This window comes from Pleurodeles waltl, chromosome 7 (assembly GCF_031143425.1).
Source record: "Pleurodeles waltl isolate 20211129_DDA chromosome 7, aPleWal1.hap1.20221129, whole genome shotgun sequence".
Taxonomy (NCBI): Eukaryota; Metazoa; Chordata; class Amphibia; order Caudata; family Salamandridae; genus Pleurodeles; species Pleurodeles waltl.
The window spans coordinates 81,870,477-81,895,318 of record NC_090446.1 but is presented as its reverse complement, the minus strand read 5'-3'; the positions used below and the strand labels follow the sequence as shown (position 1 = coordinate 81,895,318).

The window sequence follows — 24,842 nt, the reverse complement described above, 5'->3', positions numbered from 1 at the left end:
CCCTTATCATCTCCACCATCTCTCTGACAATGTACCAGGCCCCACTCACCGGTGGGCTTTCTAGAATCAAAGAGACTTTTTGAAGCACAAAGGAGATCCTGCTTTTCCTCCAATATGTGTCCCACCAGCAATCAGGAATGCAGGCAATCCACAAATCTGTCTTGGATGACTCATCTACCTCCATATGCATATGTATTTCCAAGGCCCTGGATTTTCAACATAGAACCCAATAGCCTCCATGATCGGTACCACACACATGCACACCTACATTACAGCCCACATGTGCACACATGTGTGCGCTGCACAGCGCTATCTACTATCGTGATATAAACCAACGGATAGTTAAGTGCGCAGCAGCGGCCTAAACCTGAGTGGGCCAGTATGCCCCCCCCCCTCCAGCAACAGGTAAAAAGGCCTGTCACACTACTGACCATTATTACAAAAACTGTATCCTGCCTCCACCACGAGTGTGCTGTTTAACTCTTGGTAAGGGCAGTAGTCCTTCACCAATTCAAGTGCAGCACTTTGTGCACTCTTCACAGTCTCACAAGACCAAAACCCTTGAGATGGAACAAGTCATGGCCCACATGCATGATCCGTGTTCGCTCATGACCAAAAAGTGGAAGTAAGGAACTGGATATGGTTGCAGCTGGGGCACTCAGGGCAGAGGTGCATGTCCGTCACCATGCAGGGACTTTTCAGTCAGAACAGTGGGGAACTTTATTTTGCTTTGAATATGTGTGGTATTGTGCAGACAGAGATGGTTTGTGTGGTGCATCTTGTGTGGTGGTTTGCATTGCATGATGCTTTTGCTTTGTAAAGGGCAGAGTTGTGTTAGATGTTTATGCGGTGCAATGTCACACAGCTCTTCCTTCCTACTTAACACTCTTCTGGGAACCTTTACTCCCACAGTTTTTCCTCTGCCTTGGATTTTTTTGTTCTCCTCCATGACCCTCTTTTTTGAAAGCTTGCTCTTCAACCCCCTTAGTACCAAGCTGATAAACAAAAGGGTCGGCCACAACTTTTCTCTCAGGTTGCGGCCAGCCTATCAGGGCTTTGCTTTGGTGCGTGGATCCACGATGGGTGGGTCCGCTGAGGATCCATGCCCTAAGATGTACACATTTATTTTTCCTTTAATAACTCCAAAACTACTGAACGGATTTACACCAAATCACGAAAGGGCTCTTTCGGGACCAAGAGCTAGCTTTCTGTTAAATGTGGTGTCATTCCATCCTACAGTTCGCGCTCCAGTTGTGCCTAAAATGCCTATGGGAAATTGCATGGGGAAAACATGTTTTGGGACTTCTTCTTTTTCTCACCCCCTGGTTGACGACGCACCCTAAATCTTTCAAGACTGCAGCTGAAGTGAATGGAAAACTATTTTTGAAAATTTGGGGAAGATTCTTCAAACTGCGCCAAAGTTATTGGCAGAATAAAAAAAAAACGCTTTTCCTATTAAAACTAGGTCCTAACTATAACTACCTACTGGCAACCACCAGTAGATTACAATACAAAAAAAATGATATATATATATATATAGAGAGAGAGAGAGATTATTTAAACAAGTAACCAGTAACAATGTTACTTTGTGTTACATAACGAGTCACGCTCAGAGCGGTGATCACTTCATTTTATTCTTAATAAGCTGGCAACTAACCAAGCCCCATCACGTCTGGGTCCCACGGACCCTGCTCCCCGGTTATATGCACCAGACCCGAGTACGAAAAGCATGGCGGGAGTGCTACCACGTGCAAGAGGCACTGGACAGATGGGATCTGTGAATAATCCGGCGCCGGCCGCCCACTGACAGGAGGAACCGGAGGGGTGTGAGAGCAGGGGCTGGACAGGAGGGGAGGGCCTCGGCTGAGACTCCTCCTCATCCTCACTCCTCCCTCCCCAACCCCTCCTCCGCTCTCAGGCAACTTGTTTTCGAAGATCCGTCCGGAGGCTGACCACGAGACCTCCAGGGGCTTCCCAAAATATCTGGGGTACAGGGGGGGGGACAACTGAGGGGGTGCAGCAGAGCGACTGCAAGGCCGGAGGGGATGGAGAGAGGGAGGGCGAAGTAGGGCGGCGTCAGGGGACCTGTGGAGGGAGAGGAGGGGTGGAAGAGACCGGGAGCCAGTAAGGGAGAGAGAAGAGACGGACGGAAAGCACGGGGTGAGGTAGAGAGACTGGGGGAGGGACACGGACCGACACCAAGAGACGGCCAGAGAGCAAGAGAGACATACAAAGAGGAGGAACAAAGGCCGCAGGCAGGGAAGGGGCCGGCCAGGAAGGGAAGAGATCGATAGGAGAGGAAACACAGACAGCCGAGGGAAGAGACAGACACATAAAAGCGACCAGGAAAACAGAGAGGCAGAGGGGAAAGAATGAAAATCAGAGAGACCTGAGAGAGCGTGAAAACAAACCCAGGAGAGATAGCGAAGAGACAGAGACTATGTGGAGATGAGACTGAGAAGAGACATGCAGAACAGAAACTAGAGACAGGGTAAAGAGGCCGATAAAAGCGGTATGAAGAAGGAACAGGAAAAGGAGTGGTAAGAGCCCTCGAGAGAGAGCCTGGGGGACCTGGAGTGAATTTAAAAGGTGCAAGAGACGTCAGGGGCGAGGCGTGGACGTGCAGGCCTCGCCCTCCGCGGCCTGGGGTGAGCGGCCCCGGCGCCAAGGAGGCAGTCTTCGGAGCGCTGCCCGGGAGCACCGGATCTGAAGCCGACGGCCCCGGCCCAGCTGCCAGGAACCCCAGGAGCCCCTGATTATCAAGCCCCAGCGGTCAAGGCTGAACGTGCGTCCATTGTGGAGCAAAACCCCACTGTTGCCGTCGGTGACTCCGGAGCAGCTGAAGGGTCACATGAGATCGGGGTCAGAGGTCACGGATCAGCGTGTCATCACTGGAGGTAAAATCGGGAACGCACCAGTGCCGGAGGTCAAAGGTCACTGCGCAGCCTGACCGGGCACTCGGCCGGTGCTGCGGCGGACGAGTAAGGCTGGATTGAAGACGTGGATCACAGTTGTCTCCGGAGTGACCCCCGGAGGCCGAGGTTGAGTGACCACCAGTGCGGCCGCCAAAGACTCCAGCTGCCTCGACATCGAAGGTCATTGCAAGGTTTGGATGTGCCTCAGAAACTAAGAACTCCTGGATTGGTGCTGCAGCTGCAGGCCGAGGTTGGGTCAGTGCTCAAGGTCAAGGCTTGTTTAGTTTTTGGGTCAAAGGTCAAAGCCAAGTGTGACTCCATTCGAGTCTTGGGTGAGATCTGCCATGGCGGTCTAACCCGGGACTGGGTTCCCTCCCTTGCCTGCCCACTGCACGGTCCGGGCTGCCCTGCCTAGGGGAAGCATGTCTCACCACTCCCAGCTGCTGCACCTCGTCGCAGGAGGGTGAGTTTTCAATTGTTATGTAATTTTTTTGGGATTTGTTTTCGTTGTTCTTTCTTTCAGATTTATACTAGGTGCTGGTTGATTGGTCCACCATCTTCCTGAAGATCAGGGGCAGGCAGAGCATCCTTGCCCCAACATGTCCATCCATGTCACCCATTGGGAAATTATTTCAGGGCCCTTTGGGTTCTACCGGGAAACCCCAGGTATCACCCCTACTCCAGTTTCCTGATATCAGTGGGTGAAGGGTTTGGTCTTTGCGTTGTAGGAACAGGCACATGCGTGTATGTAGCATGCCTCGGCAGACAGTTGCTAGCACAAACTGGCCCAAGGGTGACTCTTCAGCTATTTCAATCAGCCCAGTGTTCTTTTTTCCACAGTCAAATTGCACACCTATTTGTGTAGCAGGTTTTTTTTTACTCTTCGAAGAGGAGTGCGAAATGCTCCAGGATCTAAATTACACTTCATAGAGAAAACATATAAAGAATCATTTTGCGGCGCCGAGTCAGCCTAACATTACAACTTTCTTCTAACGGTGCATACAGACGCAAACAGGAATCAAAAACTAAGGTTCAGTTGTGTTATGAAATTTAGAGTTGGACTCCTGCGTAGGGCAGCAGCATTGTTTCCGTGATATGTCATCTACTGTGTTTAGTGGGAGCGGACGGCTCTGCTGTAGCAGCGCCTCCCTGTGGCCAGACACAGCGTGGCACCGCAGAGGCGCTGGTGGAGGGAGCAGGCAGGTAAAGGGCTGCCTGCGCACCCATTGGTCAGGTGGCCTGAGGATAGAGCGGCGCAGGCAGGCATCAACCGATGCTGCAGCGTCACCCAATGGTCGGCGGTAGTATGGCACTGGTGCCAGTGCAGTGCATTGGCAGAGACCTTGGAGACACACAGACTTGCTTCAGTGTCACACAGAGGCAGCATGGCACGGGCGTCAGTACAGTGCATGGGCAGAGGGCCTGGGGACAGGCAGACCTGCTGCAGATTCACCCAGAGGCAGCATGTCACTGATGTTAGTACAGAGCACTGGCAGAGAGCCTGGAGGCAGGCAGACCTGTTACAGTGTCACACGGTGGCAGCATGGCACGGGCCAGGACAGTGCACGGGCAGAGGGCCTGGAGACAGACCTGTTGCAGCGTCACAAGCTGGCAGCATGGCACAGTGTTATTACAGTGCTCTGGCAGAAGGCCTGGAGACATGCAGACCTGCTGCAGTGTTACAGAGGCACCGTGCACAGGTGTCAGTGCAGTGCACTGGCAGAGGGCCTGGAGACAGACAGAACTGCAGTGTCACTCGGTGGCACCGTGCACGGGTGTCAGTACAGTGGCACAGGGCCTGGAGACAGGCAGACCTGTTGCAGTGTCACACAGTGGCACCGTGCACAGGTGTCAGTACAGAGCACTGGCTGAGGGCCTGGAGACACAGACCTGCTGCAGAGTCACACAGAGGCAGCATGGCACCGGTGTTAGTACAGAGCACTGGCAGAGAGCCTGGAGGCAGGCAGACCTGCAGTGTCACACGGTGGCACCGTGCACGGGTGTCAGTACAGTGCAGTGGCACAGGGCCTAGAGACAGACCGCCCTGTTACAGTGTCACACGGTGGCAGCATGGCGCGGGTGTCAGTGCAGTGCACTGGCAGTGGGCCTGGAGACACAGTCCTGCGGTGTCTCACAGAGGTAGCATGGCACGGGTGTCAGTGCAGTGCACTGGCAGAGGGCCTGGAGACACAGTCCTGCGGTGTCACACAGAGGTAGCATGGCACGGGTGTCAGTGCAGTGCACTGGCAGAGGGCCTGGAGGCAGGCAGACCTGCAGTGTCACACGGTGGCACCGTGCACAGGTGTCAGTACAGTGCAGTGGCACAGGGCCTAGAGACAGACCGCCCTGTTACAGTGTCACACGGTGGCAGCATGGCACGGGTGTCAGTACAGTGCACTGGCAGAGGGCCTGGAGACACAGTCCTGCGGTGTCACACAGAGATAGCATGGCGCGGGTGTCAGTGCAGTGCACTGGCAGAAGGCCTGGAGACACAGTCCTGCGGTGTCACACAGAGGCAGCATGGCACGGGTGTCAGTGCAGTGCACTGGCAGAGGGCCTAGAGACAGACCGCCCTGTTACAGTGTCACACGGTGGCAGCATGGCACGGGTGTCAGTGCAGTGCACTGGCAGAGGGCCTGGAGACACAGTCCTGCGGTGTCACACAGAGGTAGCATGGAACGGGTGTCAGTACAGTGCACTGGCAGAGGGCCTGGAGGCACAGTCCTGCAGTGTCACACGGTGGCAGCATGGCACGGGTGTCAGTGCAGTGAACTGGCAGAGGGCCTGGAGACACAGTCCTGCGGTGTCACACGGTAGCAGCATGGCACGGGTGTCAGTGCAGTGGCACAGGGCCTAGAGACAGACCGCCCTGTTACAGTGTCACACGGTGGCAGCATGGCACGGGTGTCAGTGCAGTGCACTGGCAGAGGGCCTGGAGACACAGTCCTGCGGTGTCACACGGTGGCAGCATGGCACGGGTGTCAGTGCAGTGCACTGGCAGAGGGCCTGGAGACACAGTCCTGCGGTGTCACACAGAGATAGCATGGCGCGGGTGTCAGTGCAGTGCACTGGCAGAGGGCCTGGAGACACAGTCCTGCGGTGTCACACAGAGGCAGCATGGCGCGGGTGTCAGTGCAGTGCACTGGCAGAGGGCCTGGAGACACAGTCCTGCGGTGTCACACAGAGGCAGCATGGCGCGGGTGTCAGTGCAGTGCACTGGCAGAGGGCCTGGAGACACAGTCCTGCGGTGTCACACAGAGGCAGCATGGCGCGGGTGTCAGTGCAGTGCACTGGCAGAGGGCCTGGAGACACAGTCCTGCGGTGTCACACAGAGGCAGCATGGCGCGGGTGTCAGTGCAGTGCACTGGCAGAGGGCCTGGAGACACAGTCCTGCGGTGTCACACAGAGGCAGCATGGCGCGGGTGTCAGTGCAGTGCACTGGCAGAGGGCCTGGAGACACAGTCCTGCGGTGTCACACAGAGGCAGCATGGCGCGGGTGTCAGTGCAGTGCACTGGCAGAGGGCCTGGAGGCAGGCAGACCTGCAGTGTCACACGGTGGCAGCATGGCGCGGGTGTCAGTGCAGTGCACTGGCAGAGGGCCTGGAGACACAGTCCTGCGGTGTCACACAGAGGCAGCATGGCGCGGGTGTCAGGGCAGTGCACTGGCAGAGGGCCTGGAGACACAGTCCTGCGGTGTCACACAGAGGCAGCATGGCGCGGGTGTCAGTGCAGTGCACTGGCAGAGGGCCTGGAGACACAGTCCTGCGGTGTCACACAGAGGCAGCATGGCACGGGTGTCAGTGCAGTGCACTGGCAGAGGGCCTGGAGACACAGTCCTGCTGTGTCACACAGAGGCAGCATGGCACGGGTGTCAGGGCAGTGCACTGGCAGAGGGCCTGTGAGACACAGTCCTGCGGTGTCACACGGAGGCAGCATGGCACGGGTGTCAGTGCAGTGGCAGAGGGCCTGGAGACACAGTCCTGCGGTGTCACACGGAGGCAGCATGGCACGGGTGTCAGTGCAGTGCACTGGCAGAGGGCCTGGAGACACAGTCCTGCGGTGTCACAGAGAGGCAGCATGGCGCGGGTGTCAGTGCAGTGCACTGGCAGAGGGCCTGGAGACACAGTCCCGCGGTGTCACACGGTGGCAGCATGGCACGGGTGTCAGTGCAGTGCACTGGCAGAGGGCCTGGAGGCACAGTCCTGCGGTGTCACACGGTGGCAGCATGGCACGGGTGTCAGTGCAGTGCACTGGCAGAGGGCCTGGAGACAGACCGCCCTGTTACAGTGTCACACGGTGGCAGCATGGCGCGGGTGTCAGTGCAGTGCACTGGCAGAGGGCCTGGAGGCACAGTCCTGCGGTGTCACACAGAGGTAGCATGGCACGGGTGTCAGTGCAGTGCACTGGCAGAGGGCCTGGAGACAGGCAGACCTGCAGTGTCACACAGAGGCAGCATGGCACGGGTGTCAGTGCAGTGCACTGGCAGAGGGCCTGGAGACAGACCGCCCTGTTACAGTGTCACACGGTGGCAGCATGGCGCGGGTGTCAGTGCAGTGCACTGGCAGAGGGCCTGGAGACAGGCAGACCTGCAGTGTCACACAGAGGCAGCATGGCACGGGTGTCAGTGCAGTGCACTGGCAGAGGGCCTGGAGACACAGTCCCGCGGTGTCACACGGTGGCAGCATGGCACGGGTGTCAGTGCAGTGCAGTGGCAGAGGGCCTGGAGGCACAGTCCCGCGGTGTCACACGGAGGCAGCATGGCGCGGGTGTCAGTGCAGTGCAGTGGCAGAGGGCCTGGAGGCACAGTCCCGCGGTGTCACACGGTGGCAGCATGGCGCGGGTGTCAGTGCAGTGCAGTGGCAGAGGGCCTGGAGGCACAGTCCCGCGGTGTCACACGGTGGCAGCATGGCGCGGGTGTCAGTGCAGTGCAGTGGCAGAGGGCCTGGAGGCACAGTCCCGCGGTGTCACACGGTGGCAGCATGGCGCGGGTGTCAGTGCAGTGCAGTGGCAGAGGGCCTGGAGGCACAGTCCCGCGGTGTCACACGGTGGCAGCATGGCGCGGGTGTCAGTGCAGTGCAGTGGCAGAGGGCCTGGAGGCACAGTCCCGCGGTGTCACACGGTGGCAGCATGGCGCGGGTGTCAGTGCAGTGCAGTGGCAGAGGGCCTGGAGGCACAGTCCCGCGGTGTCACACGGTGGCAGCATGGCGCGGGTGTCAGTGCAGTGCAGTGGCAGAGGGCCTGGAGGCACAGTCCCGCGGTGTCACACGGTGGCAGCATGGCGCGGGTGTCAGTGCAGTGCAGTGGCAGAGGGCCTGGAGGCACAGTCCCGCGGTGTCACACGGTGGCAGCATGGCGCGGGTGTCAGTGCAGTGCACTGGCAGAGGGCCTGGAGGCACAGTCCCGCGGTGTCACACGGAGGCAGCATGGCGCGGGTGTCAGTGCAGTGCACTGGCAGAGGGCCTGGAGGCACAGTCCCGCGGTGTCACACGGTGGCAGCATGGCGCGGGTGTCAGTGCAGTGCAGTGGCAGAGGGCCTGGAGGCACAGTCCCGCGGTGTCACACGGTGGCAGCATGGCGCGGGTGTCAGTGCAGTGCAGTGGCAGAGGGCCTGGAGGCACAGTCCCGCGGTGTCACACGGTGGCAGCATGGCGCGGGTGTCAGTGCAGTGCAGTGGCAGAGGGCCTGGAGGCACAGTCCCGCGGTGTCACACGGTGGCAGCATGGCGCGGGTGTCAGTGCAGTGCAGTGGCAGAGGGCCTGGAGGCACAGTCCCGCGGTGTCACACAGAGGCAGCATGGCGCGGGTGTCAGTGCAGTGCAGTGGCAGAGGGCCTGGGGACACAGACCCGCGGTGTCACACAGAGGCAGCATGGCGCGGGTGTCAGTGCAGTGCACTGGCAGAGGGCCTGGAGACACAGTCCCGCGGTGTCACACGGTGGCAGCATGGCGCGGGTGTCAGTGCAGTGCACTGGCAGAGGGCCTGGAGACACAGTCCCGCGGTGTCACACGGTGGCAGCATGGCGCGGGTGTCAGTGCAGTGCACTGGCAGAGGGCCTGGAGGCACAGTCCCGCGGTGTCACACGGTGGCAGCATGGCGCGGGTGTCAGTGCAGTGCACTGGCAGAGGGCCTGGAGGCACAGTCCCGCGGTGTCACACGGTGGCAGCATGGCGCGGGTGTCAGTGCAGTGCACTGGCAGAGGGCCTGGAGGCACAGTCCCGCGGTGTCACACGGTGGCAGCATGGCGCGGGTGTCAGTGCAGTGCACTGGCAGAGGGCCTGGAGGCACAGTCCCGCGGTGTCACACGGTGGCAGCATGGCGCGGGTGTCAGTGCAGTGCACTGGCAGAGGGCCTGGAGGCACAGTCCCGCGGTGTCACACGGTGGCAGCATGGCACGGGTGTCAGTGCAGTGCACTGGCAGAGGGCCTGGAGGCACAGTCCCGCGGTGTCACACGGTGGCAGCATGGCACGGGTGTCAGTGCAGTGCACTGGCAGAGGGCCTGGAGACACAGTCCCGCGGTGTCACACGGTGGCAGCATGGCACGGGTGTCAGTACAGTGCACTGGCAGAGGGCCTGGAGACAGGCAGACCTGCAGTGTCACACAGAGGCAGCATGGCACGGGTGTCAGTGCAGTGCACTGGCAGAGGGCCTGGAGACGCAGTCCTGCGGTGTCACACAGAGGCAGCATGGCACGGGTGTCAGTGCAGTGCACTGGCAGAGGGCCTGGAGACAGGCAGACCTGCAGTGTCACACGGTGGCAGCATGGCACGGGTGTCAGTGCAGTGCACTGGCAGAGGGCCTGGAGGCACAGTCCCGCGGTGTCACACGGTGGCAGCATGGCACGGGTGTCAGTGCAGTGCACTGGCAGAGGGCCTGGAGGCACAGTCCCGCGGTGTCACACGGTGGCAGCATGGCACGGGTGTCAGTGCAGTGCACTGGCAGAGGGCCTGGAGGCACAGTCCCGCGGTGTCACACGGTGGCAGCATGGCACGGGTGTCAGTGCAGTGCACTGGCAGAGGGCCTGGAGGCACAGTCCCGCGGTGTCACACGGTGGCAGCATGGCACGGGTGTCAGTGCAGTGCACTGGCAGAGGGCCTGGAGGCACAGTCCCGCGGTGTCACACAGTGGCAGCATGGCACGGGTGTCAGTGCAGTGCACTGGCAGAGGGCCTGGAGGCACAGTCCCGCGGTGTCACACAGTGGCGGTGTCACACAGAGGCACTGGCAGAGGGCCTGGAGGCACAGTCCCGCGGTGTCACACGGTGGCAGCATGGCACGGGTGTCAGTGCAGTGCACTGGCAGAGGGCCTGGAGGCACAGTCCCGCGGTGTCACACAGAGGTAGCATGGCACGGGTGTCAGTGCAGTGCACTGGCAGAGGGCCTGGAGACACAGTCCTGCGGTGTCACACAGAGGCAGCATGGCGCGGGTGTCAGTGCAGTGCACTGGCAGAGGGCCTGGAGACACAGTCCTGCGGTGTCACACAGAGGCAGCATGGCACGGGTGTCAGTGCAGTGCACTGGCAGAGGGCCTGGAGACACAGTCCTGCGGTGTCACACAGAGGCAGCATGGCACGGGTGTCAGTGCAGTGCACTGGCAGAGGGCCTGGAGGCAGGCAGAGCTGCGTCACCAACTGTCCGTGCTCCAGGATGCGAGGGTTGCGTCACCGCGGCACGGGTGCCCTCCCACCTGTTTGGAGTTTGCCCCCGAGGGGTGCGGCGGCAGGTGTGGCGCGGGCTCGTGCGCAGGGGCCGCTTATCCAGGCCCCGCCAGGGGTCAGGGAGTTGTAGATACACGTGGGTCCAGATTGAGCGCCTGGGTGCCAGCGCCGGGGTATCCCAGTGGATGCAGCGCCTTGCGTCATCGCCCCAGGGTGGTTGAGCACCGTGCCAGGGGGCTCGACCACTCGCACACCCCCAGTCCTTGGCACGCGCCGTCTCGCGCACAGTGTCACCGGGTCAGAGGCTGCTGTCCCGCCGGTTCTCGGAAGGCCAGGCTGCAGGGATGTGTGTTTTTTAATTGAGGGAGCGTTCTGTTGCCTGAGGTGGCATTTGAGAGCCTGGAGCTGTGCCCAGAGACGTTTTAAGCCATGGGCAAACTGGGCTCTGGCCCAGGGCCCCCCAGCCTTTCAAGGGGGCCCCTGGTAGAGCCAGCTCTGACCTGCAGAGCGCCTTGCTCTGATGACCTTGAATAATACTTAAAACAATATGTTTAAATACTATTTTTCTTTGATTTATTTTTAGTGTGGGAGATATGTGGGTCTTTTACAGGCATTTTGAAGAGAAATGTGTTTGTTTCATGGAACATCATTAAAAATGTTTCTTTTAGATCAAAGCAGGACCTCACATATGGGAAATGGGAGGGAGACACAGAGATTATTTGCAGTAATATTACTACCTGCTGCTGTGTTACAGTATTAAAAACACCTATCCCTAACCCGGAATATTCTATGTAAACGCATTAATTTCGACCGATGTGCCTGTGCGCGGTCAGGACCTGCCCAAGCGCCCATAAAAGAGCTCGAATTGGATCAAAGGAGTTCCGAACAGGGGGCCCCAAAAATACGTTTGGCCCAGGGCCTCGATAATCCTTAAATTCGTGACTGTACTTTCTTTAAAAGGGCATGTACCGACTACCAGCACTTATTTAATTTGAAAGCGAGAGTACTTGTACTTTCAAAAGCGCTTCAATACATTTAGTGGGAGGGCACCTGCACTTCTCCGTAGCAAACGGGTACTCTCAATGGTGAGTACCATTAATTTAAAGCACATGCTTAGACTGAAAGTTAAAGGTGTAGAAGCATAATTATGAGTCCCATGTTTCGAAAGCCCCGCCTCCCACCCACGTTTCTAGTGAGTGAGATAAAGTTGTGTACCTAGGAAGACTCTGTGACCAAGGCTCTTAAAGAATGCTCTAATGTACCGAGAATCACTATTTTATCCCACTTACCAGACCCCTGGCACGACTCACACTGAACATTAGACTCACTTTTGGAAGAGCTGAAGGCAAACTTTCTTGCAGAACATAAAGTGTGGGTAAAGGGGCTCTCTAATGAAGCATGCAACCAAAAACAACTCGGAGCCTTGAGCCCTTTTTAGTTCGAGCATAGGCGCTTTCTCACCTGCTATCTATCTGTGGGCCTTTAACCATGCCCATTTCACGCTGATCACTTTAACACATTCGTGGGTTTGCCTTTCAAAAATCTCTGCATGTCATTGGTAAATGCTTTACATTTGTCCTGCCTTGGTGCGGTTTTGCTACTGCCTTGCTAACTGACCCTATTACATGGATGATTGCCAATATACTTAAACGCGGGTGAACTACTTTTTAGGTCGAGCGTGCAAGTCTGTTGACCTGTTGTAAGTATTGTGGGCTTTTACCCACGCAACGCCCATCACTTTCATTCGTTTGTAGACATGCTTTTCAAAAATCACTTGATATAATTGGTTAATGCTTTCCGTTTGTCCCGCCTTGGGGCAGTTTGGTTACTGCCTCGGACAATGACCCTGTTATAGGGATAATTGCACGATTACTGATATACTTCAGCGTGGGCAAACTACTTTTTTATTTTATCTGCGCATTGTAGCTGCCATGGCGCTCAGAGCGCAAACTTGATCAGCGGTATCGGTTTTACGTTATATGCACTCTGATTTGCTTAGTACACGTTCTTTGCTGCAGGCATATTAACCCGGTGCGCTACCTTATGATAACCCCAACATAAATCAGCAGTTATTTTGTCGTTTTTACATTCTATCCACTTTGTGATTTGCTTAGCACAGTTCTTTGCGGCAGGCACATTAACCCTCTGCTCTAACTTTTATAATGAGCCCACGCTTCCACTAGACAAAATTATGTTCTCTCTCCAGAAATAACATTAACCCTATGTGCCACCTTTATAACGAGTCCATACTTCCACTAGACACAAGTACATTATCTCTCCAAAAAGAACATTAATCGCCAGTTATTTTGACATTTTTCATTATATGCACTCCACTCTGACTCTGATCTGCTTAGTAGACATTCTTTGTAGCACACACATTAATTCTGGGACTTGTTGTTTTATTTTTATAACATGATACAAGATGGAAACCAGCACTTGGAGTAGTTTTCATAAAGTTGTCCAGCACCCTGGTTCGATGCATAATTCGCTCATTCAGTTTATGTTTCAGCTATGCGTTCTAGGACTTGTAGTTTTATTTTTACAATGCAATGCAAGCTGCGCATACAAAGCAGAAACCTGGCAAGATGAACTACACACATGTGAGTCTGTGAAACTTCAGCAGTGTGTGCATGTATTTATAAAACTAACCTTGAGGCGAGCTTACAGTTGATTATGCTGTACAATGGTCAATATTTTATAACAAATACTTCAGTTCAAGACTGACTGAGGATCAATAATATTGTGTGAAGTGGCTCTCCTCAAGTGTGTGGAAAATCATAGGTGTTTTTTTCGACTCTCTAGACTGCAGTAAAGGGACAGTGATCCAGGAAACACGCATTCTTGGATTACAATTATTGATTCATTGCCCTGTGGGCAATTTCGTTTTTAAAAACTGTTTCTGCTGCAAGAAGGGTAGAGCTTTGCGGGCCTCAGCTATTATAGGTCAAACTACTTACCTGAGTACGCGTCGCTTCTTCCGTGGATGGGACTTGTTGGAGTCCAAGAGACGGAAAGAAATTATTACACTTTCCTTCTCTTTTGACCTGTTTTCATCACCCTCAGAAGATCTCTGGTTGGTCTTACTGCCCAAGCATCCGATGAGCCTTGTGCAAGTTCTGACGAGAGGAAAATGAGCTGGGCTGAGGTACTAACTAGTACCACTTTCTTGTCATTTGTGGACGTGAGCGCCCTTGTTCCGCCTGGATGGGCCTCTGGACCCTCTCCGCAGAGGGTGGTATTAGGTTGTGAGTTCTCTGAATGCCAGACTTTCTTTGATTAACGTGAGTCCTTCTTAAGACCATATATGGGTGGCTGTTGAGGTACCCCGCGGGCCGGTGTCCTGCATTTTGGTAATTATTTATATAAAACAGTACTATCCGCCATCCGTACAGCACTTGCCATTTTATGCTGAAAATGAGGTATACAGGTGAACCCTGTGCCATTTACTATGGTGTAAGAACCTTACACTGGCCTTTGCTTGGGTAACCTATCAGGAATGCATGTGCCTGTACAGGACTCCAAGGTGAGGAATAGCTTGGCAGGAGTGTATAATATAGAAACTGTCATCATCAGATAGGTGCCCCAGCACTGGTCACACTGAAATATAGAAAATGCGATGGATGAAATGCTTGAATTAATTTCAGCGGTTAGTAATTGATCAAGGCTACATTGCCGTCCATCGTTATTTAGCACACTACGCCACTTCAGTTTGGACCCAGCCATGTGCAAATCAGTCTCGACCCTGCTCCAGTCAGAACAGTCCTGGCCGAACTGCCCAGACCAAGTCCTCCATAAACTGGAAGACAAGCAACCCAAGGCTGGCTTCAACCTTATTAAGGCTCATCAGTCAAGTATAGCTTAGTTCCAGTGGCACAGGACCCATGTCCGGGCATACCTGCCCCACTTTTGGCAACGCACTGAAGTTGTCCAGTTGCAAGCATGATAATGGTTTAGATCAGGACAGTGTGGGATGGAGGTCAGATCATGTGATTCTAGCCAGTTACCTTGCAGTGTCACCCCCCCCCCCCCCCCCCCAATCACCGCAAGTTTCTGTACACCGGATGCAGATGTTTTCACACATTGTTTTGCGTGCCCATTCTTGTTTTGTAATGTGTAATAGGTGAAACTGTTTTGCTGCTGTCACACTATGTACACCGGTTGTAGTTTTGTTTATGCTATTTCTTTACAAGTTTTGAAGTTAGCAAAGACATTTTCATTCCCTTTTTTTTAAATAAATCTAGAACATTAAGTATATTTGTAGTTACATGTGTCTGTACACCTGGCACGTAATGCTACTGTTATGTCACACTTTGTACCTGCGGTGAAAGTTGTATTGGGGTGAAACTGTTTCTCTAGTTCTTTTACCAGTATTCTCTGTTATGTGGCACTGTTTGTGGCCAAATGCTATAGAGGTGGCACAGCTGCTGCCACAGTTTTTTCTGTACACTTGAATTGGGTAGTACTGCTGCTTCCACATTGTTTCTGTTCCTTTTGAATGGTTAGTACTCTTTATTCCAGATTGTCTATGACAAGGGTGCAAATGTTGCTGCTTTGTGGTTTTTGTGTTTTAAGTTAACTTGCAGGGCTGGAAAAATCCACTCGAAGGTCGTCCCTTCTGGCGAGTTGACACTGGACAGATGTTCTGTTCAGTTGAAAAGTGGAGGGGCAATAAAAATTGCCTTTTAATCTTTTTCTCATGTCACATTTGCTCTGTGTTCACAGTCAGAAGTCAATTTTTCTTACAATTATATTCCTTCTGACTGCAGAGTTCCAGGTCTTTGTAAGGTGAACTGTGTGACCTGCTGCTTAGAAAGTAAAATAATAGGGTGTCCAGTTTTTCGCCAGTGCGAGTGGTCGAGTGGATTTTTCGAGCCCTGATAGCCCCCTCTGCTCTGGTGCTCAACCACCAGCCTCAGGCAAACAGCTCTATCGCAGTTTTAGCATCTTCTCTCCCTGTGCATCAACTCAGAATTCAATCCAGGCAACAGGGCTATGCACACACATTGTGCATATGTGTCATACGTGGCCTTCACGTGCAAGACACACACACAGTACATTGAGTTTGATGGAAGAAGCTGGCTCGTTACCAGGATCACTATACTCTGCATATGCTGAAGAGCACGGTCTCACCCCTGCGGCGAAGAATCATTGTAGATAAACTAGCATAATGCAGCAGAGACACCACCACTACTGCTGCCGTCGCACCGTTTGATGGGAGAGCAGCAGCTCTGAGGCAGCCCTTCAGTGGTTAAAATAAAAGACAACGTGATTGAAGCCGAGCAAGAGGCATTGGCACACCGTAACAGCTGGGCTGTCTGTTTGCTGCAGCATGCACCGCCCCTCCATAACCTGCTGTATCATTATACTTGGGCACGATGCCATCTTAGTGACGCACAGTCTACGAGAAGCACATGCTGCCATATTAGTGATGCAGAATCTACGAGAAGCGCACGATGCCATCTTAAAGATGCAGAATCTACAAGAAGCACACAATGCCATTTTAATGATGCAGAATCTACGAGAAGCACTTGATGCCATATTAATGATGCAGAATCTACGAAAAGCACATGATGCCATCTTAATGATGCAGAATCTACGAGAAGCACATGATGCCATCTTAATGATGCAGAATCTACGAGAAGCGCACGATGCCATCTTAAAGATGCAGAATCTACAAGAAGCACTTGATGCCATATTAATGATGCAGAATCTACGAAAAGCACATGATGCCATATTAATGTTGCAGAGTCTACAAGAAGCACACAATGCCATTTTAATGATGCAGAATCTACGAGAAGCACACGATGCCATCTTAAAGATGCAGAAACTACGAAAAGCACACGATGCCATATTAATGTTGCAGAGTCTACGAGAAGCACACGATGCCATATTAATGTTGCAGAGTCTACGAGAAGCACACGATGCCATATTAATGTTGCAGAGTCTACGAGAAGCACACGATGCCATATTAATGTTGCAGAGTCTACGAGAAGCACACGATGCCATATTAATGTTGCAGAGTCTACGAGAAGCACACGATGCCATATTAATGTTGCAGAGTCTACGAGAAGCACACGATGCCATATTAATGTTGCAGAGTCTACGAGAAGCACATGCTGCCATGTTAATGTTGCAGAGTCTACGAGAAGCACACGATGCCATGTTATAATGGCATTACCGAGGCGGCAAATGCATCAGGACACTAGTGCTGTGTTTTCATTGGCTGGTACCGCGGCTGTTGCTGCTTGTGATGCTGCAGAAGGGCACGCTTGGGGACACGGGCAGCAGCTAGGCGGGTTTCTTTTAAGACAGCGGCTATAGTGACCTCTCTCCATCGCAGTTCATGTGGGAACTCGTTGCACATGTGTCTTGGAGCAGTCAGGGTTTACTGGGCTCCAGTTTTATCACTTGGATGTTGCAGTATCACCCTACACTGGACCCAAAAGGAGCACAAAATGCTGCTCCTTAGCACATTACCCTCAGGGTAGCGAAGCAGATCACTCCGAGACTAATTCAGGGATGCTGTGCTGGGTACAAACTCGGAACTACACAAATCACCCGCTAACACGTAATACAGTTTGCTTTAAAAAAAAAAAGGTACTTTTAAATTACACACAGTAACAAATATAGCATTGCAAATGTACATAATCGAAATCCGACCTCCATGAACCCCTGCTAAACTACAAATCTATGTACGAATATCTCTGTGTGAAATAATGCACAGCTTCTTCCTGAGGTGGTGGCCAGCGAGTTCATAGTGTGAAACCCATTCTACTGGATTTGTCAAAGTGTACAATGTAAAACTCCTCCTTACTGTATTTGTCACTAGGCTGCACAGGTAAAAACACTGACTGCTTAATTTCATATGGGGTTGCTCTTACAAACTTTTTTTGCTCAGTTATGGGGAGTGTAACAACGTCATAGGTGGGCTAAAGAAACCGCTGCCCAATCAAATGGCCGTAAAGAAGTCGATCAATAGAGGATTGAGCCAAAGCCTCCCCCTCTGTACTGCTTTTAATTATTTTTCGTGAATGCATGAGGTTTGCAAACCGCTAAAGCTCTCTGTTGCCTGGCCTAAATTATAAACAAACGTGAATGTGGAAAAATAGTTATGTGCTGTGGTTTGGGGTGGAAACATGTAGGTTAATTGGGCTCATTGGTGGGTTTTAGTTGAAGGTCAGATTAGCTATCATGCTACAGAGAGCCCTAATGCAGAAAGTGGGACAGGTGCTGCTGAACTAGAAGAAGGACTTGAATGGCAGCCATGTCGTATCACTCCTGAACTTAGTCACTTTCGCCGGCAACCATTGTAACCTTTTCCCTGTATCAACACAGTGCAATTCCAACTTCAAATAAACTTTTATGGCAACTGTATGCTTTCAAGAAACTATCGAGATGTAGGTTTTAAGAAAGTGTAAGAATAAAGCACTTCTTTTCATTACACTTTGTATACAAGAAGGTGAATGTGCTGCTGTTGGTATGTGGGGTGTAATGCAGTTAATGCCTAGTACATGCTTCATGATGTATTTGTCCTAGATATCATTGGTGTAGGTGGTATGTGGATGTTAGTGATGGTACGTAGCATAAGTGTTCTTCGGGTGGTATTTAGATTGTGTGTGTGCAGGTGGTAGTGTAGGGCTAAGAATGCCCTTGGTTTACAGCTTATGCAGTAATATATATATAACCTAGTTGCGGTCGCCCTAGGTAGCTTAGTTATAGGTAGGATCACATTTCTATACGAAAAGCATTTTTTTTACTTGTCTATTTCTTTGAGACTGCTTGTGAATCTTCACAAAACGTTCCCAAAGAAATTGCCAGTTCCGCTAGCTGCTGCTTGGAAAGTTTCAGGATGATCCGTCCAGGAGGGACCGAGGAAGGGGGAAGTCCCAAAACACGTTTTCCCCAATCATTTTTCCAGAGGGATTTTGAACAGCGATAGCGCAAAAACTACTATACGGATTTACACCAAATTTGGCAGGAAGGTAGGTAGGTCCTGGTCCAGAAAGAGTGCTTTTTTGTTTTTGTTTTGCTGTAATTCCGTTCAGTAGTTTTTCAGAAATTAAAGGGAAAACAAATTTGTAGATCTAGGGACACAAAGGATTTGTGACCCCTAACGATCTCATGCTGAGATCTGATTGGCTGATAACACTTCAACAACAGAAGCTGTTGAAGTGTTGCCAGCCATCTTGGTACTCTGCTGAAGACGATTCCAAAAATAAAAGTAAAAATAAAAAAAAGGTCATATGAGATGTCATCAGTGATGTCCCTGACCATGTCATCAGTGATTGTATTATGTGAGGTCATAAGCAGTGCATTACGGGAGCACCAGTTATAGTTAGCGGAGGTACCTAATAACTGCTGAATTTCTACAGTTTTGTATGAGTAAATTCAGAACCTAACTATAACGTCCATGTAACCTTTGTGTTTTTCAGTGATTTTCTAAGGTTTTTTTAATCCTAACTATAACGTCCCTGCAACCTTCTTCTTTTTTTTTTTTTTTTTCTTTTCCTTCAGTGAATATATATATATATATATATATATATATATATATTTTTGTGCAAGCATGTACCTCCATTAGGACTTAGAAACATTGTGAAGGGACAGCATAATTAATCAACAGAGACATTCCTGGTAACTGAAAGGCAATTTGTTAACATCGGAGCGCAAATAATGAGCAACACTGTTATACATGTTTAGCTATTCTTCATATCAAATTTATTGGGAGGGAATAATGTGTGCAGTAAACATTTTGGAAAAGCGTGAATAATGAGAGAAGGAAATTGAAATTTTTGTGCAAACACGTACCTCCATTAGGATACAGAAACATCGTGAAGTAATAGCATTATTCATTATACTAACCGTGACGTTTTTTCTTGTCTGAGGAAATATGATTGCCACAGTGTTCCCAGGTGTGTGACATACGTGGACTCAAAATCCCAGAATGCCCAGCACCAATTTAGCAGACGCAAACCACCTGGAAGAAGACTTGTTAGTCGAAACGCGTCGTGGTGTCTGTTTGGAAGCTTTCATATCGTGATTAAAAGAACAGATTCGAGTCTCCGGGAGTGCAGTGTCTTCTTTGATAAGTATTTCAAGGGTTTTTGGTCTGAATCCTAACACAGCACCGGCAGATAGGCACGTCGCTATAAAGAGACCAAGCTTCAGTGTTTAAATGTGTGTTTTTTTTCTCGGATTGGTAAGATGGGCACTCGGGTAATGGGCCGGTATCTAAGTTGTAGCTTAGCGGTGCTTTTTTGGGCAGCGCAGTGACCGCTTTGGGATCGGTCTATGCTGGTCAGATGCCGCCATCGGCCCAGTGGAGGCCGGAGCAGCCTTTCTAGAGGTCTGTAGCTGGAGGAAAATGGCCCTCTGTTACCCCTTTTCACCAATTAGGTCAAAGGTGTCATTCCCATTCCCCCCCCCTGCTGGGCTGGCCCATTGGTATAAAAAGCTGACTTGAGCGGCGTCGGGCACATTACTTTATGCAGATTGAGCAGGGGCAGGAGGCCTGGGCAGAAGCGGCCTTAGTGATATTCAGGTATGGTTCACCAGGGTGAACTAATCCATGTACAAAGAGTGCTGGCAACGTTTGCATTTAGTTTGCATTTTTTTATCTGTGAAGTTAAGAAAACAGAAGTTAAGTGTCAATATTTGCTTGAGAGACCCTTACAGCTAGAGTGGCAGCCCTGTAGATTAATACTCACTGAATGATTATGTTCATCGTCACAAAACGTACAGGTTCAGTTCAGCCCACCATGCTGGCACTGTTATAATAATGTTAACTGCAGTTACAAGTGCCAAGTCCTAGGTGGATGCGATGGCTATTCTGAGGCACTGTGGGAGCATTTGTTTCCGCTGGAACTTTGATACTGCATCAGAAGGGCTGAAAGGAGCGTTAATTAGTGCTGCTCAGCGATTATGGCTTCCCTGATTGATAGTCTTGCATGGTTTTCTGCTGGTCTTCTAGTGGTTATCTTGGGAACGCCGCCTGGATGCAATAACAAAATACTTGCAGCGAGCTACCCAACTTCTGGTCGGACAGAGTAATTTAGGACACATGTTTTAAACCACATCCTTAATTACATAGTCAATGCTTCTTGGAAATAATTCAGTTTCACTGTTTTTGGCCTAGCCTGTTTTAGAGAACCCACCATCCTTCTTTTCATATTTATTTAAAACACTGAATATTTTTTTGCGAAAAGTTGCAATCTGCAAGTTGTGGGGCACTGTTGTTTCGGGTGCCCGGGCCTACTTTGGATCCCAATTCAACCCTGGCTGCTGTAGGTGGCTATGTAGATAGTCGTTTGTGGTGGGAGTATAGGGCGCAGCTGGTGACCACATGTGGTTTGGTCTGAACCCTGGGTGGAAGGTGGTGGAATAAGATGCAGTTGGTGTGTGCAGACTGTGGTGCAGGTGGAGGTGGTGGTGGCAGAGGACGGTGAAGTGATGTTGCATGATCATGCTTGCAGAAGTGATCGTGTGGGGTCTAGGTGCTGGATGTAGAGTTGCAGGTTGTGTAGGGTGAAAGTGTTTGGTCTGTAGGTCTAGATTTTGTAGGGTAGACATAGTTGCACATGATGTCAGCTGCTGTGTTGTGCTTGTAAGCCAAAGTAAGTCACCAGCAGTGCAACGCTAGACATTTATTACAACATTTAGTAGCTTAGAAATGGTCCTTGTTCTGCAGTGACTGAACCAGGTGGCCACGGCCGGGTGTAGGGACTATTGCTCCCTGAATATCCTTTCTGTGTTCGACGGAAGGATTGATCTGTTTGTGTCATGTCAGATGCAGGTGTAATACAAAAGTAGGCAGACCTTATAAAAACCTTGACTGGCCCTGTGGCAAGCAGATATGACCAATCAGAATAGCTGCCATCCGTGCCTGCAGCTGAACACCATCAAATGTCTTTGAGGTTGCTGATGGAGGACTTTCCCATCCTTGGATCACTCTAATACCTTCCACATGATGCACAGATCTCTTATTCTCCTGCCTTCCTCATTTTGCAGGGAAGTGCTTCAAATGGCATTCTAGAAGTGCAGGACATCGCCGATACCAGTGGCAGGGACAGGCTGGGACAGCACAGGCACAAAAATATAGTTACCCACATTTGTGAATCAGATAGCTAAAAAAAATGTGCTATCCTTGAAAATGTGGGTAGTTTTGAAAGTAAAGGGACGCTGAAAAGGTATTTTGCAAGGTATGGAAGACGTCATGCATTTGTGCTTGCTGCAAGCAATGTTTGTAATAACATCAGGGAAATCAACTGTAAAACCCACTCCACCAGACCATAAACCAGACCCACAAACAGCCAAAAAAATACCCACACACTGATCTGTCAGATCAACCCGCCTGGCACTGCCCGATTGCCCTATAAGCCATACCGACCCTGCCCAGTGTACCGTTTAGTACAGAGATGTGTGGATATACTCTTATTACAAGTACTGCCTTTTGCTCATACGTGCAGGTATTCTCTTCGTACACATATGGCTCCTGTTAACATTATAGACCTGCAAGATGAGTACCAGAGGGTACCTGCATGTTTGAATCCCTGATGTTTGGGTACACAGATTATTTTCCCAACTCTGATCTTCAGGTCTAATACTCCTGTACTCGCCGCTGTCTTGTCTCATCATTTTGGTTGATTCAGGCTTAAAGCTTATGCCCTTGAAAAGGGCTGTTCTGACAACTGCTTGTTCCAGGCTCTACCTGCTGGTGTATGTGGGCATGAACCAGCCTGTCCGGATTATCCTTGGGCTACCATCTCAGTCCTAGCGTGTACTGCTGAAGCTTTTAGCTTTTGTGTGATCTGCAACAAGGTGATGGATGGAATGCTTGAATTAATCTCAGCCACTGGCGTTTGCTATGGGCTCATCCCAGCCCATTATTTGTCACCCTCCATGCCACTCTTAACAAAGGCCTGCCTTATGCAAATCAGTACCAACCCTTCTCATCGTGAGAAGAGTCTGTGCTTGGAGAGCCTCCATCTGGGAGGAACCATAAGCAACCCAGATCAGTTTCACCCTACTAGGGGCTCATCAGTACAGTGCAGCTTGAATCTTTTGGTGGCGTGAACATGGGACGCATGTCAGCTCTGCAGCACCTGGCTGCTATTGGACCTCAGGATTGAGTTTTCTATGGGTTGGGTACTTTCGATAAAGGCATGAACCCTGGAATGAATGGTGGGCCTTAGCTCTACACTGGTTCTGGCTTTAGTCATATTATACAACAATTCACTTTAAACCAGATTTCCACACACCTCTGTCTTTTTACTGTGGGAAGTGAAACAAATCCTGCCTTTTGCTGTGCTTCAGCTGTTTTTAGTCCACCGCCGTCATTCCTGAACACTGGGTCTGGGAGCTATCCCATACATATGCAGCACTCATTTTGTCTCCTGGCTCAGCTAGTGCTGCGTGTAGATGGCCCTGTATGCATCACTAGGTGCTGAGACATTTTGTAATTCCAGTGGTGGTGCTGGTTAAACAAACAGCCTGCGCGTTGAGTTTCAGACAGAGCTGGAGAGTGGAAACTGGGTAGAGTCTGTAGTGCTGCTGAGGCAAGGGAATGGACAAGCTAGAAGTGCTTCTTGTTTCAATCTCCATTATGGTGTGTTGTCTAGTATAGCCACATGATTTCTTGTAAATGTTCCAACTTGGGCTGTTGGCCACTAGGCAGTTCTCCAGGCCATTATTTAAATCACTAGTTCACTCAAGATGGGACAGGCCTTTTATTCCACTGGGCATGCCCCCGATGGCCTGGAGCCCTTGGAAGTGGGTTTTGATAGCCCAGGGCAAGTCCTGGTGCTCTTACGACTTTGACCAGCATCCCCAGGTTAGTTGCAGCAGGCACCGGGAGGCTTCAGGAGTGAGAGAAAGCTGGGCCAGGGATGGTAGAGAGAAAGCGAGCAGAGAGGGAGAAGAAGGTGTGAGAAAGCGTGGATGGAGTTACTTGAGATAACTCCAACAGCTGAATTTCTATGGGTTTGTATGTTTTAAATGTGAGCCTAACTATAACGTCTCTGTAACTTTTTTTTTTTTCTTCAGTGAAAATCTATGTTTTTTTTTTTTTATTCCATTTCCCAAGTATAACGTCCCTTTAACCTTTGGTTTTTCAGTGAAAATATATATAAAATTCACTTAAAAAAACAAATGTTACAAGGATGTTGTAGGTAATTATATATATATATATATATATATATATATATATATATATATATATATATTTTTTTTTATTTTATTTAGCGGCTGTACTTTGCAGTGGAAGACTTCTTCTCATGCGCCTTGCACCATGGGGAGATTCCAATTAACACTATTGGCGTGCAGCCCTTGGTGGTGGGTTTTGTAAGCCCAGGGCCACTCCTGGCGCTCTTATCACTTTCATCAGCATCCCCAGGTTAGTTGCAGCAGGCACCGGGAGGCTTCAGGAGTGAGAGAAAGATAGGCCAGGGATGGTAGAGCGAAAGCGAGCAGAGAGGGAGAAAAGGTGTGAGAAAGCGTGGATGGATGGAAGACGTTTGCGCAAGGTGACAAAGGTTTTGGGCTGAATTGAGAATTTTTTGCCAGGGCAGTTTTTGGTTCCTCTGTGGCCTTTAATTCATTAGGCACAGAAACACCTTCTCCCTTCCCCCACAGTACGAGATTCTTTATTTGCTTAGTTACTTAAAACCATTGCAATAAAAACACCAAACATTAATAAGCAAAAAAAGGTAAAATGTACACAATGTAGCATATTTCTCTTAAAACAAAAAACCTAAAAGGATGAGATATTAAGATACAGGTAGTTGTGGCTACCTTGAGTCGTTAAGCATAAACGACCCCACAGTGTCTTCACCCCCCTTGTATTATGAATAAAGTGCTACGGCGACCAGGTGTCCGTGGGGGGAGGGTGTTTGTGTGTGTAAGAAACATAATGTAAACATTGGGTGTGTATGGGTGATGGGTGCGCACATTTACAAACCTAGCAATACATACATATATTCCAAACAATGTGGCCTTACAGCAGAGCACTCTAACTGCTGGTGCCAGAACGAGGTTAAGACCATAGCTCTGTTATTTTGCCAAACAAAAATGCTGCACTCCCAAAGGCTTCCTTTTCAAAATAAATTTAAATTTTTAGGTGACATTCCTTAGCAGGTTCTGCAATGATGTCTCTCCAGACACCACAACGCATTTCAACATCCCCTTCCTCAGGTGCATTTCAACATCCCCTTCCTCAGGTGGTTGCCATCTGTATGCACATCATGTTCCAATTAACCTGCTCTTTATACGCATGCAGGCAT

General features: G+C 50.9%; 1 protein-coding gene across 1 annotated transcript in view; it reads left to right on the top strand.

Annotated features, from left to right (window-relative positions):
• The first annotated feature begins 1,921 nt into the window (after positions 1-1,921).
• LOC138303700 (solute carrier family 25 member 36-A-like) overlaps positions 1,922-24,842 on the top strand; it is a 39,968-nt gene continuing 17,047 nt past the window's right edge. The window contains exon 1 of the mRNA XM_069243030.1: positions 1,922-3,378. Coding sequence (XP_069099131.1) covers positions 3,338-3,378 — 41 coding nt within the window. The 5' untranslated portion in view covers positions 1,922-3,337. The remainder of the gene's footprint in view (positions 3,379-24,842) is intronic.